Genomic DNA, 18,503 nt, shown 5'->3' with positions numbered 1-18,503 from the left:
TGGCAGGCTGTAGTTTCTTGCTGGCTACCGGCCAGAGGCTTCAGTTCTTTGCCACATGGACCTCTCCAGAGGACTGCTCCCAGCATGACAGCTTACTTTCCCCAGAGCAAGAGAGTCAAGAAAAAGTAGACAGAAGAGTACCCAAAAGCTACAGTCTTCTATAAATAATCTTAGAAGTGACATCCCATCACTTCTGCCACCTGATATTGACCACACAGACCAATCCTGGTACAGTGTGGGAGGGGACTACACATGGGTGTGAATACCACCTGCAAGTGCATCCCCCAAAGCAGCCAGCCCACCCACAGGGGTCAGGGAAAATCAGTTTTCCCTGACCTGGTAAGTAGCCAAGCCAGGCAAATGTCCACGAGGGAAAATCATCCCGCGCCTGCGCCCTCCAAACTCCACTGTCCTAGGGTCCCCAGGCGGAGCCATCCAATGGTCGCATCCTATTGGCCCCTCCCCATCCTGCAGCGCCACCACCGCGGCAGCCGCCACCACCTGAAGGACTACAGCCCCCGGCATGCTCTGCGGCGGCCTCGGAGCCACGTGACGAGCTTCTCCGCGTGTCACCGTCAGGTGACTCGGGGAAGATGGCCGCGTTGACTGTGGAGAACTTCGCCGCGCTCCAGAGCCTGCTGAAGGTAAACTGGAGGGGTGGGGACAGCGCGAGGCGGGTCTTTGTCCCCGGGACTTGGGAAGGAAAGGGAAGACTAAATGAACCCGGATTTGGAGCCGCGACTCTGCCACTACCTCTTTGGGTGACCCCGCAGTTGCGCCTTTCCGAGCTTTTTTGAAAGGGAGCACGAAATTAATGCCTCCCCGACTGGATGGTGGGGAGACAAATCAGATAACGGACGTGCAGGCGCTGTACAAATGCCCCCTACTAAGAGTCTCTGGGGCTGGCTTTCGGGATTGGTGTAGTAAGTGCTAGACCCTCACTACGAGTTCCCCATTTCAGCCCGCAGCCCTCCTTCGCTCTGTAGTTGGGAAATCTCTCTCCTCTGCGTCCGCACAGCCCCATGAGCGAAGCGTGCGTTCTGTTTTCCTGAATCGCGGGTTTTCTGTAGTTCCTTTGACCGGCGTAAGGGCCAAAACACTCCCCGGAGGATTATTTGAAAGATTGTGAGGCTACTTAAAACCAAATGAAATGATGGATTGGAATTACTTGTTTAACTCTGACTTCGCCTGTGGAAGAAGGGGCGGCCTTATCTTCCCTTGTAGACACTTTCTGCCTTTCTTACAGAATGTAAGATCCAATCGGGATTTTTTTCTTTTTTTTTTTTTTTTTAACTCCAGATGAAGAAGGCTGAGTTAATACTAAGCAGTTCATGGCACAGCATCGTCATTGATTGGTCCATGCAGTGGTCCCTCTTTTGTCTTAACAGTCTCTCCAGTGCTCATTTGTATTTTCCTTCCCTAAAAGCATCTGCTCTATGTTATTCACAAATGTATCCCCAACAAGTATCCTCAACTCCTGGCACACGGCATGTGTTCAATACATAGCTGTTATATGAATTAATGAATGAAGTAACAAAGCTAGGATTGGAAACCTATGGCTCTCAGCTTCCACCTTGGGCCTTTCACCCCTCATTGTGGCTGTTCTGACCACCCGTTACATATTCATCTGTGTGGACTTTTTTTTTCTTTAATAAACTTTAAAAAATTATCATTAATGTGTAACACACAGAAAAGTGCACATCTCGGGGATTAATCACACCTATGTAACCATCACTTTGGTCAAAAACAAAACATTACCAGTACTGCACAAATCTCTCCGTTGTTCCATAATTGCTACCCTCACCAACCCAGTGGTAGCCACTGTCCTTACTTTTAAAATCAATTTAATATTGCTCATGTTTGAGCTTCACATGAAAGGAATAATACAGCATTTGGTTTTTCTGTTCCTGGCTGTTTTTTCTTGCCAATATGTAGCAATAGTTAATCCATTTTCATTCCTGTTTTATTCTATGTATTTTCTTTTTAAAAAAAATCACTTTGAATTTTTATTTTGAGGTAATTATAGATTTACATGTAGTTGTAAAAGGCGGTACAGAAAGATCCCATTTACCCTTTACCCAGTTCCCCCTATCAGTAACATCTTGCAAAACTATAGTATGATATCACAACCAAGATATTGACTTTGATACAGGCAAGATACAGAACATTGCCATCATCACAGGATCCTTCATGTTGCCCTTTTATAGCCATATCCACTTCCCCTCTGCCCTTGCCTTCTCCTTGCCCTCTGGCATTCTTCCTTTCTATAATTTTGTCATTTCACACGTTATATAAATGGAATCATTTAATACATAACATTTTGCAATTAGCTTTTTCACTTAGCCCTTTCTCTAGAGATTCATCCACGTTGTAGCAATAGTTATTTTCTTTTTATTGTTGAGGAGTATTCCATGATACGACGTTTAGATTGTTTTTGATTTTTTGGTACTACAAATAAAGCTGCTATAAACATTGGTGTACAGGTTTTTATATGAAAACAAGTCTTTATTTGTCTAAAATAGATGCCCAGGAATACAATTGCTGGGCCATTTGGTAGTTGCATGGTTCGTTGGGGTCTTTTGTTTTTTTATTCTTTAAGGAACTGCCAAACTGTTCTCCAGAGGGGCTGTACCACTTTGCATTCTCACCAGCAACAGATCAGGGATCCTGTTTCTCCCCATCCTGGCAGCATTCGTTGTCATCACTGCATGTTATTTGAGCCATTCTGATGGATGTGTATTTGTATCTCATTGTGGGCTTTTTTTATGTTTCTTTATTTATTTTGAGAGGGAGAGCACACGCGTGCGCATACACAAGCGGGAGAGAGGGAGAGAGAGAATCCCAAGCAGGCTGCACACCTGCCGAGCCCGTTGCGTGGCTCAATCTCATGGTCATAAGATCATGACGTGAGCCAAAATCGAGAGTCAGTCGCTTAACCAACTGGACCACCCAGGTGCCATCTCGTTGTGGTTTTAATTTGCTTATTTTTTATGATGAGTGATATTGGACATCTTTTCACATGCTTATTTACCATCTGTATATCTTCTTCAGTGACATATCTCTTTATGTCTTTTGCCCATATCCTAATTGCATTGTTTGCTTTTTTACTTTTGAGTTTTGAGATTATGCATTTTAGATACTGGTTCTTTGTCAGATACGTGGTTTGCAAATATTTCCTCCTAGTCTGTAGCTATCTTTTCATCCTCTTCATAGGGGTGTATTAACTTGCTAGGTTTGCCATAACAAAGTACCACAGATTTCGCAGTTAAACAACAGGAGTTTATTGTCTCACAGTTCTGGAGGCCAGGTGTTGGCCAGATTGGTTACTTCTGAGGGCTGTGGGGACCAATTTGTTTCATGCCTAGTTCCTAGTTTCTGGCAACATTCCATATACCTTAGCTTGTAAATCTCTGCACTCATCTTCATAGAGTGTTCTCCCTTTTTGCATCCCTGTGTCTACATTTCCCTTTTTATTTATTTATTTTTTAATTTTTTTTTTAACGTTTATTTATTTTTGAGACAGTGAGAGACAGAGCATGAACGGGGGAGGGGCAGAGAGAGAGGGAGACACAGAATGGGAAGCAGGCTCCAGGCTCTGAGCCATCAGCCCAGAGCCCGACGCGGGGCTCAAACTCATGGACCGTGAGATCATGACCTGAGCTGAAGTCGGACGCTTAACCGACTAAGCCACCCAGGCGCCCCTACATTTCCCTTTTTAAAATAAGGACACGGGTCCTGTTGGATTAGGGTTTTCATCTTAACTAATGACTTCATCTTAACTAATTACATCTACAACAATTCTGTTTCTAAATGAGATCACATTTTGAGGTACTGGGATTTGGGACTTTGACATACGAATTTTAGGGAGACACCATTCAGCCCATAACAGGAGCTTTCACAGAGCAAAAGTTTTAATTTTGGTGAAGTACAATTTGTCAACAATTTTCCCTTTTACAAACTGTGCTTTTGGTGTCATGGCTAAGAACTTTTTGCCAAGCCATAGGTCTCCAAAGTTTCTCCTCTTTTTTCTAAAAGTTTTATAGTTTTGCGTTTTCCATTTAAGTACATAATCCACGTTGAGTTAATTTTGCATAACATGTGTAAGACAGTTTGAGATTGATTGATTTATTTATTGCCTGTGAATGGCCAGTTGTTCTGGTACACTTGTTGAAAATGCTGCCCTTCCTATATTTATTTGCTTTTGCTACTTTGGCAACAATCAGTTGGGGGGCACCTGGTTGGTTCAGTCCGTTGAGCATCCAATTCTTGATTTCAGCTCAGGTCATGATCTCACTGTTCAGGAGTTCGAGCTCTACGTTGGGTTCTGCACTGACAGTGCAGAGCCTATTGGGATTCTGTCTCCCTTTCTCTGCGTCCCTCCCCTGCTTTCTCTCTATCACTCTCAAAATAAAAATAAACTTAAAAAAAAAAAAAAAGAATCAGTTGGGTAAACTTGTGTAATTTATTTCAGAATTCTCTGTTTTGTTTCATTTATCTATTTGTTTATTCCTCTGATGATACCACATAGTCTTGATTACTGTGGCTATGTAATAAGTCTCAAAATCAGATTGGCTGATTTGGCCTACTTCATTCTTTATCAAAATTGTTTTAGCTATTGTAGTTTCTTTGCCTTCCTTTATAATTATTAGAATGATTTTGTCTATATTTGTAAAAACCTGCTGAGATTTTCATAAGAATTGTGTTAACCCTGTATATCAGTTAGGGGAGAATTGACATCTTTAGTGTGTTGAATCTTCCAATCTATAGTATAGCTCCCCACTTATTTAGATCTTTGATTTCTTTAATCTGTGTTGGGTAATTTTTAGCATACAAGTCCTGTACATGTTTTGCTAGATTTACACCAAGTATTTTCCTTTTTTTGAGCAGTTGCAAATGATGTGTATTTTTATTTCTGTTTATTTATTTTTTTTAAGTTTATTTATTTTGTTTTTAGTAATCTCAGCACTCAATGTGGGGCTCGAACTCACAATCCCCAAGATCAAGAGTTGCATGCTCTTCCGACTGAGCCAGCCAGGTGCTCCTGATACTGTAGTTTTTTGTGTTTTTTTTTGTTTTTTTAATGTTTATTTATTTTTGACAGAGAGAGAGAGACAGAGCATGAGCAGGGGAGGGGCAGAGAGAGAGGGAGACACAGAATACGAAACGGGCCCCAGGCTCCGAGCTGTCACCACAGAGCCCGACGCGGGGCTCTAACTTACAGACCGCAAGATCATGACCTGAGCTGAAGTCGGAAGCCCAACCGACTGAGCCACCCAGGCGCCCCGCTGATATTGTAGTTTTAATTCCAGTGTTTACATGTTCATTGCTAGCATGTAGAAATACAGCTGATTTTTTATGCGTATCTCCTATTTGCAAACATGCCGAACTCACTGATTCTAGTAGGTTTTTTTGTACACTCCTTGGGACTTTCTGTGTAGACAGTCATGTTATCTGCAAATAGGGACAACTTTGTTTCTACGTTTCTGATCTTTTATTTCTTTTTCTTAATTTATTTCAGTGGCTAGAATTTTCAGCACTGTGTTGAAAATGAGTGGTAACAGCAGACATCCTTGGCTTGTTCCTGACTTTAGATTTTCACCATTAAGTATAATGCTATCTCTCGGTTTTTTGTAATGCTGTATATCAAGTTATGGAAAGTCCTCTGTATTTCTAATTTTATGAGAGTTTTCATCAGGAATGGATGTTGAGGAGCACCTGGGTGGCTCAGTCAGTTAAGTGACTGAGTCTTGGTTCTGGCTCAGGTCATGATCTTGCAGTTTGTGGGTTTGAGCCCCACATCGGGCTCTGCACTGAGCATGGAGTCTGCTTGGGATTCTCTCTCTCTCTCTCTCTCTCCCTCTCCCTCTCCCTCTCCCTGCCCCTCCCCTGCTTGTGCGCGCTCTCTCTCTCTCTCAAAACAAAATAAAACTTAAAAAAAAAAAAAGAATGGGTGTTGAATTTTGTCAGCTGCTTTTTCTGCATTGATTAATATCATGTGATTTTCTTCTTGAGCAGGTTAATATGGTATCCTTTTTTGTTTCCTAGAAAAGATTGTGTAGAATTAGTTAATTCTTTTTAAACATTTGTTAGAGTTCTCCAGCAAGCGATGGCAGGGTGGCTCAGTCAGTTAAACGTCCGACTTCGGGTCAGGTTAAGATCTCAGGTTCATGGGTTCAGGCCTTGCATCGGGTTCTCTGCTGTCAGCACAGAGCCTGCTTGGGATTCTCGGTCTCCCTCTCTCTGCCCTGCCCCTGTGCGCGCTCTCTCTCTCTCTCTCAAAAATAAAATAAACATTAAAAAAATATGTAAAAAAAAAAAAAAAAAAAAAAAAAAAAGGAATTCTCCAGCGAAACCATCTGGGCCTGGAGATTTCTTCTTGGGGAGTTTTAAATTATGAATTCAGTTTCCTTAATCATTATAGGGCTATCCAAATTATCTGTTTCATATTGAGGGAATTGTGGTAGTTTGTGTTTTTTGAGGAATTTATTTACTTTATCTAAGCTGCCAAATTTATATGTATAGAGTTGTTTGCAGTTATTCTCTTATTTTCCTTTTGAAATCTTTAGAATCTGTAGTGCTATGTCCTGCTTCATTCCTGAATGTGGTAATTTAGGTCTCTTCTCTGTTTAACTTTGTCAGGCTTGCTAAAAGTTTGCCAACTTTCTTGATATTTTCAAAGACCTAGTTCTTTGTTTCATTGATTTCTCTCTTTTTTTTTTTTTTTTCTGTTTTCAGTTTCATTGGTTTCTGCTCTTTGTTGTTTCCTTCCTTCTTCCTTTGGGGTTATTGTGCTTTTCTTTTTCTTTGTTCTTGAGGTGGGAATTTAGATTATTGATTTGAGAACTTTCCTCTTTTCTAATATATGCATTTAATGCTGTAAATTTTGCTCTCAACATTGTCATGACTGTGTCCCCAAAATTTTGGTTTTGTTTCTCGTTTTTACGCATTTAGTATAATTTTTAAAATTTCCCTTGTGCTCCTTTCTGATCTGTAGATTAAGTTTCCAACTGTTTGGATATTGTCTTGACATCTTTTTGTTAGTGATTTCTACTTTGATTCCATTGTGGTCATCACCAAGAACACACTCTATACGATTTCACTTCTTTCATATTTGTCGAGGTCTGTTTTATGGCTCAGAATATGATGTATCTTGGTATATGTTCAGTGGGCACTTGAAAAGAATGTATATTCTGTTGCTGGGTAGTGTTCCATACATGTTGATTAGATTGATTGATGGTGTTGCTGAAATGTTCTATGTCTTTGTTGAATATCTGTCTAGTTCTATCAGTTGTTGAAAGACAGTTGTTGAAGTCTCCAACTGCATTTGTGGATCTGTCTATCCCTCCTGTCCGTTCTGTTGTTTCTTCTTGTGTTTTCTAGCTCTCTTCCTGGGTGCATACATATTTAGGATGTTTTCTTAGGAGATGGAAACCTTTTATCATTATATAATGTCCCTTTCTGTCTCTGGTAATTTTCTTTGCTGTGAAGTCTACTTTGTCTGATATTAATGTAGCCAGTGTTGATTTTATTTCATTAATATTTGCATGATATATCTTTTCCCATGCTTTTAATCTGTCTCTATCATATTTGAAGAGCATTTCTAATAGCATTTAATTGAGTCATATTTGTAGCTCATATTTAATTTATCATTTACAGCTCATATAATTATCGAATGTTAGAATTTAAGTCTGCCATTTAATTTTTTGTGTTTCTTTATCTGCTCTTTTATGTTCTTTGGTTTCTTTTTACTTTTTTCCTGCTTTCCTGTGGCTAATTGAACACATTTTTGGCATTCCCTCTTATCTATAACATTTTAAAATATATTTCTCTTTCTAATCTTTTTAGTGGTTCCTCTCGTTACATTTATATACATAAATCACAATCTATCAGTGTCCTCATGTTACCAGTTAGAGATGAAGTGTGGAGACCCTACCTTCCTTCAAGTCCCTTCCCTTGTTTATAATATAATTGTCTTTAAGTTATTTCCTCTGCATACATTTAGAGCCACACTGGACAGTGGTATAAGTTTTGCTTCATCCTTCAAACAGAATTTAGAAAGTCAAGACAAGGGAAGTCTATTGTGTTTACCCTTATTTTTGTTTATTGTGTTCTTTCTTCCTGATGTTCTCAGGTTCCTTTTATGGTTTCCTTTCTGTTAAGAGAACTTCTTTTGTCTTGTGACAAATTTTCTTAGTTTTCCTTTATCTGAGAATGTCTTGATTTCCTCTTCATTTTCTGAAGGATATTTTTTGCTGGTGTAGGATTCCAGGCTGATCGTTTTTCTTCCAATATCTGTAAATATTGTGAAAAATATTGTGCCACTGCCTTCCTGCTTCCATGGTTTCTGATTTGAAATCTGCTATTATTCTCATTATCCCATATAGATAAGATATTGTTTCTTTCTCACTGGTTTCAGGATTTTTTTCCTTGCCTTTAGTTTTGCTGGACATACGTCTTGGTATAGGTTTCTTTGGATTTATCCTCTTGAGAATTTGCTTCGGTTCTTGAATGTATACAGTTATGTCTGTAGCTAAACTTGGAAAGTTTTTTTTTTTTAATTTTTTTTTTTACGTTTGTTTATTTTTGAGACAGAAACAGAGCATGAGTTGGGGTAGGAGCAGAGCGAGAGGGAGACGCAGAATCTGAGGCAGGCTCCAGGCTCTGAGCTGTCAGCACAAAGCCTGACGCGGGGCTCGAACCCACCAACCGTGAGATCATGACCTGAGCCAAAGTCGGACGCTTAACCGACTGAGCCACCCAGGCACCCCTACTTGGAAAGTTTTAAGCCATTATTTCTTTAAGTACTTTTTCAGCCTTGCCCTCTTTTATCTTCCCCTTCTAAGACTCCAGTGACATAACGTTAGATTTTTTTGGTATAGTCCCATAGACCCCTGAGGCTCTGTTATTATTTTCAGTCTGTTTTCTGTGTGCAGATTGGGTAATGTCGAGTGTTCTGTCTTCCAGTTTACTGAGTCTTTCCTCTGTCCCTTTCTGGTACTGAGCCCATCTACCAAACTTTTAATTTTGGTTATTGTATTTTTTCAGTTCTAAAATTTCCATTTTGTTCTTATTTGTATCTTCCCTCTTTGCTGGGACTTTCTGGCTTTTTTATTTGTTTCAAGTGTGTTTGTAAGTACTTGTTGAAGCATTTTTATCATGGCTGCTTTGAAATCTTTGTCAGATAATTTTAACATCTCTTATCTTGATGTGGACAATCTAATGATTATCTTTTTGCATTGATCTTTCTGGCTCTTGGCATGATGAATGGTTTTCAGTTGAAAGCTGGGCATTCTTGTATTATACTCTAAGATTCTGGATCTTATTTAAATCTTCTGTTTTAGCTGGCTTTCTCTGACACTGCTTGGGTAGGGGGAAAGGATTTACGCCTCATCACTACCAGAAGGAGATAAAACTCCAGGTTCTGCACTTGGCTCCTACTGACACCCAAAAGTGGGGGTTCCTTGTGACCACGGGGCAGGGGTGGGAGTTCTGGCCCCATGTGGTGACTATTAATACCATGGGGTGGTGGGACTTGCTGTCATTCAGTGTGGATGAAGGTCCCAGCTCCCTACTTGGCCTTCTCTGACACCACCCCGGTGGGGGTGTTGGGACACCGCATTGCAGCAGCAGAGGGTGGAAGTCTGCATTCCCCACTCAGCCTTTGCTGACATAGGCGGGAGTGGGGCTATCATTTTTTCTCTGGTGTTCAGCTGCAGTAGAGCTGTTATCACTTAAAAGTTTTCTATCTTGCTGAACTTATTTGGCCAGAGAGAGCAAGTATTTGTTGGAGTTTTTGGTTTTGTTTTTGTGTACCTGTTGGCATTGTGGGTTGCCCTGTTCTTCAGCTCAAAGTCTGCGATTTACAAACAAAAAGAGGATCCAGTAAACTCACCACCATGTCATTTCTTGGTCATGAAGTCCACAGCAGGTCCCGATCCTCCCCTCTCCCCCTGCCCCCCCACCCCCGCTGTCAGAGTTATTTTGCGTTTGTTTTCTGTATGTGGTTTTAATTGTGCCCAATGGGTTTCGTTACGCTTCTAAGGAAAAATTAAGGAAAAGTACATCTGTTTCATCTTTCCAGAAATGGAAGTGTCCTAAGGACCTTTAAATCTTGAGTCTCAAAGGTATCACACCATGACTGGGACAGTATTATGCTCTAAAACATGTATGTTCAGAGTCTGAATTGGTTTCTTCCCCCACCTGTGATGTAATTCATAGGCCTCCTCAAAAGATGTTGTCAGACAGCTGTGCCAAGAGAGCTTTTCCAGTTCAGCTGTTGGCTCAAAAAAACTCTTGGATATGACATGTTCCAGCTTGTCTGTGACCCAGGAGGAAGCAGAGCAGGTAAGTATGGTCAGAAATGACCTTTGGCCACTGGCTTCTCAGCTCATTAGGCTCTTTCTTAACGTCCCAGTCATTGCCACATCTAAGGAAATATTTCCCCTGAAATGTCTGTTGACATTATAACAAACTTAAAATAGATTTTTTTTTTTTTTTTTTTTTTTAATGCTAGTGAACTTAGGAAGGTCTTTGAACCTTCACTTCCTTATGATAAATGAGGCCTGGATGGGAGAATTATACCTAGAATCAGAGGTCCTGGCCATTTCCTTTTTAGACCTGTTCCCTAGACAGTGTGGACCAAAGCCAGCCTTTCTGTGATTTTCTTTCCCTGTAACCTGCCTCTGCTGTTAGATTGTCAGCCAGATAGCTTTGACAGACTTCTTCGGGATCACTGGGCAGAGGCTCCAAGGCCTGAGTATGAGTCAGGGGACATGCTCCTGGACCCCCACCTGACCTCAGCGGGTGGCCAAGAGGAAGAGTGAGTTCATGCAGTACTCACAGCCTTCTCTTTTTAGGGCAGATAGGTTTCTAAAACAGGAGTTCATCCAAACAGACCTATGTTGTTGCTGTTGTTGTTGTTGTTATTATTATTGTTGCTATTTTTAACCCAGAGCTCTGTTCATTGAAGTCAGTGATAGAACAGTAAAAGGCAGAAGCCAGATTATAGAAGCGAGCTGGACTTAGTTTGGGTTCCCCAAGAGTAGACCCTGAGGCGAAGAGTTGGCTGCACGTAATTCCCTGGGGAAGTGAGTCTGGAAAGTACGGAAGAGGGAGGGAGTGGGGAAAACCCAGCAGGGAAGGAGAGCAAAGCCGCGAAGGGTTGCGTTGATGTCTGGTTACTGCTGTGGGTGACAGCGCTCAATCAGGGGATCCTGTAAGAAACCCTGGGGAACACAGCCCTGAATTGCCACCCTGGAGGGCATCGATCCACTAACTTGCACCCTCATCAGTGGAGGGCTAATGCCCCCTCACCTCTCGGTTGTGCCTCTGCGGCTGCAGGTCCTCCCGCGGCATCCGAAAAAGCCCTAGTTCCCTCCGGATTCTTGCTTTCAGCTAAGCACTGTTAGGCTCCCAGACGACCGCAGGCCACATTGGGCTGCCCAATTGGTTGGAAGGACAGAGTGGAACACAGCAGCCTAGCGGGGCAACGTCAGGTACCCCTGGGCAGTCAGCACAGCCACCTGATCCATTTGTTCTCTTTGCCCTCCTCGGTGATAGCCTAGGGACAAGGGCACCCTCGATTGAAAGGCCAGCCCCCTCGGGAGCCAGTATCTCGTAACGATTCAGTACGCCCAGCTTCAGGTTGGGGCAGGCAGTGTGCAGCCGGAAGCCAAGCTCAGGGAGTTCATGCGGACCCGAGGCAGTGACCCCAGGCAGTGACCTGAGGCAGTGTCGCCTAGTAACACAGCTAACTTTTCACTTCTCTCGCGTTACCAGGGAACAGGCTGGAAAGTGAACTGAAGGTCAGATTCTGTGCACAAGGAAAGAGGGCTTATTAACCCTTTGTTCCCAAGCAGAAGTTTCTGGCATGTTGACAGGTTCCTAGGTCAGGCAGCTACACCTGTCTTCTAGATCAGCAGGTGGACGTAGGGGTGGGCCAAGGCCCATGGGCGTCAGGACCCATGGGACCGTTCAGGTGACTGTGGCAGCGAGTCACAGGCCCTCGGGGAGCACAAGCCCGCCCCCACCCGCCCCGTCACCACACACTGTCCCGCAGCTGCTCCAGGCTCTGCACCGCCTCACCAGGCTGGCCGTGTTCCGTGACCTGTCCTCTGCCGAGGCGATCCTGGCTCTCTTTCCTGAAAATTTCCACCAAAACCTCAAAAACCTGCTGACGAAAATCATCCTGGAACACATGTAAGTGCTCGTTTCTTGAGAATTCCTTGTAATGCTTTTATAATCATATTTTGGGGCAATATTTATCTTCAGTGTCATTTTTAATGACTAAATGTATTCTTCATGTGGAGAAATTGTGTATAATTTAGTTAAGAAATTCCCTAGTGTTGGATGTTTAGGCTAATGGCAGCTTTCACTTCAGTGAAAATTTTTACTGTGGAAGTTTTGCTCACGTGCTTAATCATTTCCTTATTGGTTAAAGGCCAGAGTGAGGCTTTGCTTTATATTCTCAAGTTGGCCACTAGAAAGGTTGCACCAACTGTGTTCCACCAGCAGGACACAAGAGCCCCGTCCCCACACCTTCATCAGCACGGAGGGAATTTGTTTCACGTTTTCCCCCAGTTTACAGATGGCAAATGCACCTCATTTCAGTTTATGTATCTTTGATACTGGTGATGTCAAATGTCTTTTTCATGTGTTTTTTTAAATTATTTTTTAACGTTTTTTTATTTTTGAGAGACAGAGAGCGCAAGAGAGAGGGCGAGCAGGGGAGGGGCGGGGGGGGACACAGAATCCGAAGCAGGCTCCAGGCTCCGAGCTGTCAGCACAGAGCCCAATGTGGGGCTCAAACTCATGAACCGCGAGATCATGACCTGAGCCAAAGTCGGACGCTCAACCGACTGAGCCACCCAGGCGCCCCTCTTTTTCATATGTTTAATCAGTCATTTTTGTTTCTTTTGTGAATTATCTAAATATTTTCTGGGAAAATCCTTTGGATACATACAATTTAAGCAGAACCAATTAGCTGCTGGTTAGCAGTAGGCTTGAATGGAATTGTAATAACAGATAATGCCTATTGCCAAAGGTTTTATTTTTTCAGAAACTTCCTCACACGTGAGCATGTTTTATTTTGCCTGTGCTTGGCACCTCACTGTGGCGCTCTTTTGCCATAGCACTAGACAGGTCTGCTCGGGTGTGTCTGCAGAAGATGCATTACTTTGTGGAGCGGGTGCTCAGTACAGGAGAACAGATTGACCCTTCCTGTTTGTCTCGGAGAACGATAGTGCAGGGCGAATGCCGTGCATAAGCCTTTTCTTTTTTTCTTTTTCCCTACCTATGAAAACTTAACCAACTGAGCCACCCAGACGCCCTTCTAAGCTATGAAAACTAACAGCACTATGGCCTTCACATCACTGAGTTGTGTAAAACAGACAGAAAACTGCTTCTTGGCGGCAAACATTTCTGTGGTCCTTTCCCGTCAGGAAGTGATTACAGGCTTAAAGACCCCGGAAGGGGTAGAGGTCCAGGTCCACGGGCCTCTCTCGTTATTGGTTCTCATCCCTCTTCCATTATTTTTTCCTCCTCTTTCCCTCTTAAACAGCTCCACTTGGCGAACTGAAGCCCAAGCAAATCAGAGTGAGTACCAAGAAACCCACCTTCCTCCCTACCCTTCCTTTCCGGCCCCGGCTCTACATCTGCCAGGCGGCCGGAGTTGGTAACCAGAACTCAGTGTGCGTTAACCTAATCCCGGTGAACTGTATGTTGTGCTTTTCTTTTTCATAATCACTTTTTCATTTTTTTTTCTGATTGTGAACTTCATGTAATAAGGGTATATAAAAAAAGGAAATATGCAAAGCAGAAAATGAAGTACTTAAAACTGTTATATTTCCATTAGGAAAAAAACAGTAATGGAAATTCAATTAGTTAGAAAGATTGAAATAAAAGAGGTATGTCATAAATGGTTACTATGCTTACTAGCCACAGTGTTGACAAACTCTAGCATTAACTCATTTGGTCCTCCCCACCCCCACCGCCACCCCCACCCCCACCCCTGGGAGCTAGGCTAAGGTTATCCCCACTTTACAGATGAGGAAACAGGCTCAGAGGTTAGAGCAGTGGGGTGGAACCCAGCTTCAAGCCGACTCTCCCTCTCAAACCAGAGCTCTCTCCACTGTTGTCGAAGCGACACATTTCCTAAGACTCAGGCCCAACCTCATCTTCCCTGCCTTGTGTTGTCTCTCGTTCTGTGCCGACATCTGGAGGGTCGTGTGTGCCGACAGAAGCCTGGACGGGCACCCACCATGAATCGGTGCTAAGCACAGGCAGCACAGAGCGGTAGCGAAGAAGGCCTGTGACTTCCTGTGAGGTCTTGAACCCCGGCTTCTGCCTCCCTCAGAGACTTGCTCTGTGGCCCGGGAGCATGACACAGCCCTCGGGGCTGGCTGTCACAGAGTAAGGGCTTGGGAAGGCGAGGGGTGTGAGCTCTGAGCCGGGCTGTCTCCTTCACAGTCTCTCTGCCACGCCTAGTCGACCTGGACTGGAGAGTGGACATCAAAACCTCCTCTGACAGCGTCAGCCGCATGGCCGTCCCCACCTGCCTGCTCCAGATGAAGGTACGTCTGCCGCTGTGCTCGTGAGAAGGAGCGAAGGGGCCATAGCGACTTGACACCCCGCATGCCATCGAAAATGCCAGTCCCCAAGCTCTGGGACCTGTAACCCCGTAGGAAAAAATTTAGCACCCAGAGGGAGTCTTTATTTGTCAAATATACATAATACTACTGTATTAACATATTACAGACATAATAAAACATAGACCAAAAGTACACATTTTAAAGTGGTAAGACAGACACAAAGCACAAGTTTGAAAAACCGTTTGCTGATCCCTGAAGTTTACCTAACACACTGACGGGAAAGTCTAGCTTCCACGGGGGGCGCGCGCCATCAAACTTCAGACTGCCCTCTTGATAATTTTGGTGCCTCCCAGGCAACTGCCTGTCTGGTGGATTTGGCCGCTGCTGTTTGTAACGTGGCTGAGCGGGAGCTCCTGTTAGCAGTTAGACAACTGTCAGCCCTTCGTTTTCTTGTTCGCACACTCTTGCCTCCTCAGTGTTACCTTCACTTTACAGTTCTTTCGGGAATCTTTTTAAACTGCACGTCCATTTTAGGGTTTGTTTAGTGATGCTGTGTTCACTTAACCACACACCCAGAAAATCACACCTGTAAGAAAATGAAAAAGTCGGGGTGCCTCTAACAACTAAGTCTTTAGATATTAGTAGACTCTTCTTTTGTTCTTAAAGAAACAGATAACCCTAACTAGAAGCTGTAATATTTATTCTGCACCCCGGTGGAGTCCCATGTACCCTGGCTCCCTCTGCGTAGAGCAGCAGTGTGGGCCCCCCAGCGCCTTCTCACTCGACGGCCCAGAGTCGGGGGTCCGAGGGGTGAGTGAGCCTCGGCTTCTCCGATACTCTCCCTCCACACCCCTTATGGACGGAAACTTTCCCGAGCCTCTGGGAATCCCATGTGCTAAACAACTCCAGGGCTAGGACGCTGTGTAGCTCTGAGCCAAGGGCCTGTCCTCAGAGGTTCAGGAAAGCCGGGTAGGGCTCCCAGGTCCAGGGCTCACCTGCAGGGCGATGGGAAGAGGGGCGGCTCTGACTTTCGGGCCATGTTCTCTTTGCAGATCCAGGAAGATCCTAGTCTGTGTGGAGACAAGCCCTCCGTCTCGGCTGTCACCGTGGAGCTGAGTAAGGAAACGCTGGACACTATGCTGGACGGGCTGGGCCGCATCCGAGACCAGCTTTCCGCCGTGGCCAACAAATGACCCCAGCCAGCCGTTGCCCCCACTGCGGGGTCCCAGCTGCCGGCCAGCGGCGGAGCGCCTCCCGGCCATCCCTGTAGCGGCAGCTGTGGCCGACGGCAGGCCGGCCGGTTGGGTCGGGGAGGGGGTTGCCATCCAGAAGGCACCGCTGGATTGGGAGGAAGCGGCTGCGCCCCCACGCTGTTCTCGTCACTCATTATCTTCGCCTCTTTCCGAGGCAGAAGCCTCCGTCGCCGGAAGACTTAATCGCCGCCGGAGCTGTGTGAGGGGGCATCTGCCTCAGCAGCTGCGCGTGTGGCTGCTTGGAAAATCCGGCCCCGTTGTGGAGCTCATCTGACGAGTTCCTTCCCAGCAGCAGGTGTGACTCACGCGTTGGCAGCCCTGGAACACAGGGCGGTGACCCGCAGTTCCGCCCCTCCGTCAGGGAAGCTGGCCGGGTCCCCAGAGCAGGGCCACCTCGGTATGCTCCGCCCCGGCCTATGCTCAGAGCCCTCCCGAGCCCCCTCAACCCTGCTGGCCCTCCTTCCAGCGTAGGGAGTCTGAGATGGCTGCTCGTCTCCTCCCTCGCACAGCCAGAGGGCCCTTCCTTGGTATCGTGCCGCCGTTCCAGGCTACAGACGTGGGAATGACTGGAAATAAATAACAGTTCTGAAAACTTCATGACTCTAGTCATGCTCCTCGAAGCTTCTGTCCTCAGCCCGAGTTGTTGCCTCAGGCCAGTGCTGCCTCATGTTCGTAAAGATGATCCCAACTTTGCAATTCCCAGCTAAGCCCATGGGCATGGCGTGACCTGAAACCAGGCTTGGGACCCTCCCCACGTTCCCTGTTTGTCATGCAGAGCAAAGGAAAGCGAGGTTGACCGTATCTGCCCGTTAAGAGCTAGCATGGATGTGCCCCTTAGAGCTGAGCCATCCCTGGCACGTGCCTGTCACATCCCAGGGACCCCTGTGTGAGGCTGCCGCCTCGCCATCCACATCACCCCACGGCAGCAGCGTCCAGCCTGCCAAGTGCCCGTTTTGACGGCTTCTGGGCAGTGTGTGTGAATGCGGGGTGGGGGCAGGTGGAACCCGGGGGAGAGATGATGGGCCCCGTCAGGCTGCCAGGGTCGGAAGCCAGCTCTGCCTCAGTGACGAGGTGTTTGACCTCCGAGTCTCAGACCACCTAAACGGGGAGACTAAAGTACCCACTCTGCAGGGCTTTCGTGAAGAAAGGCTCGGTCACGTTAGTGCTGATTATTAAAGGAAAAGGAGGTGGACGGCTGTCTCCTGCCATCGCTTCATCTGCTGTGGCAGGGCTGATGGACAGCACATGTCACCAGTGGGGAAATCCGCTCCGTGAAGTCCAGTCGCCTGCCGGGAAGTGGCCTCCTTAGGACCTGGGCCCAGATCTGTCTCGCTTTCTGTCTACCACACGGGACTCTGCAAGGGAGGTGGAGGTCTATGACTTTGGCTCCATTCGGAAAGTGCTGGAACTGAAGGAGAGATGAGAAAACTCACTGCTGAGACACTAGGAATGTCAAGAAAAAAAATCCCCAGCTCCTCTTTGCTGTTTCCTGGAAGCTGAGCAAACTTCTCTTAAAATGGCAGTTCTTGACTTCGTGGCGGCTGTATCCATTGATAATCTGTGAAAGCTGTGGATCCTTTCTGTAGCAAATGAATATTCCATGTTTTACAGTCAGTGACAGGGCTTCATGGACCCTGGAAGCCAGCCCACTGTTTCCAGATTGAGAGCCCCTGATCGTAGGTTGAATTCAGCCTTGTGAATTCAACCCCTCTGTTTCCCTTTTGGTCCCTGTGACTCACAGAGTTCTCCCAATCCCTGTTCTCTGGACCTCCCATGGGAAGCCATAACAAAATCACTTGAAGCAGCGTAGGTGTCTGGGCATTTGGATGTTCCTTTAGTCAAGTTGACCTGAACAGAACCATCTGGGTGCATTCCATATGGAAGGCATTCAATAACCGGAAAATTCAACGAATGTTTGCTACCCTTCACCTCATGTGCTCACTTACGGGGTTTGTTTTCCACTGATAGGATGGATTGTTTGTGGATACCGTATTTCTAGTTGGTCTGATCCTGTCTCAGAAAAAACTCCTAGCTTCTGTGGATCTCAAAGGAAGCTCCCTCCTTCCGTGCTTGTCTGATTTCCCAGTAGTACTTTGTGTCACGAGTAGCAGTCTGTAAACTGTCCTTTCCTTAGAACATGGCGAGGTTTGGATGTCCAGACTCCATCCACAGAAGGGCAATGCTAGACCTATCACCCCGCCTGTGCCTCCGGCTGTCCAGCACTTTCCACCCACCAGGCCACAGTGGGCAGTGCGTGGCTCAGTCCTAACCAATGTGCTTGGCCCACAGACTGTGTCATGATTGTACATAACTCGAACTGGGCCAGCCTGAGGCTTTCTCTTTGGCTTTTTCTGCTGGAATCAGCAAAAACCATCTCCCGCCTCTGGGTGCTGGTAGTGAAGCCAGGAAGGTCCTTCTTCTGCCACACAGAGAAAGCCCATCTGCAAGGGGAGAGGCCAGCCCAGAGCAAAGCAGAACCCAGAGGTTGGGAAGAGGACCGGAGAAGCCGGTGTGCCTGATGCCACTCCCAGCCTCCTCCTGCTCTCTCCTGGTGTTAAAATGTACCCAGGATTTCCTTTTATCGGGAATGGTAAGATTGGAAACTATTGTCACAAAGGATGAAGTTTATGCACACAATCTCTAGAATCAGGAGGCGTGGCAC

At 45.5% G+C, this 18,503-nt stretch overlaps 1 protein-coding gene across 2 annotated transcripts; it reads left to right on the top strand.

Annotated features, from left to right (window-relative positions):
• The first annotated feature begins 526 nt into the window (after window positions 1–526).
• Window positions 527–16,438, top strand: COMMD9 (COMM domain containing 9). 2 transcript variants are annotated; one of them, XM_045484991.1, is made up of 6 exons: window positions 527–644; window positions 10,219–10,344; window positions 12,059–12,198; window positions 13,559–13,593; window positions 14,467–14,570; window positions 15,641–16,438. In XM_045484991.1, exons 1-6 carry the CDS (start codon window positions 594–596, stop codon window positions 15,779–15,781), a joined length of 597 nt encoding a protein of 198 aa, XP_045340947.1. In that variant the 5' UTR covers window positions 527–593; the 3' UTR covers window positions 15,782–16,438. The 2 variants fall into 2 exon arrangements, with proteins under 2 accessions (XP_045340947.1, XP_045340948.1); XM_045484992.1 differs by lacking the exon at window positions 10,219–10,344 and having other exon boundaries at window positions 579–644.
• The last annotated feature ends 2,065 nt before the right edge of the window (window positions 16,439–18,503 follow it).

Source organism: Leopardus geoffroyi, chromosome D1 (genome assembly GCF_018350155.1).
Source record: "Leopardus geoffroyi isolate Oge1 chromosome D1, O.geoffroyi_Oge1_pat1.0, whole genome shotgun sequence".
NCBI lineage: Eukaryota > Metazoa > Chordata > Mammalia > Carnivora > Felidae > Leopardus > Leopardus geoffroyi.
Note: the sequence above shows the minus strand (reverse complement) of the source record. Positions and strands in the feature narration are given on the sequence as shown.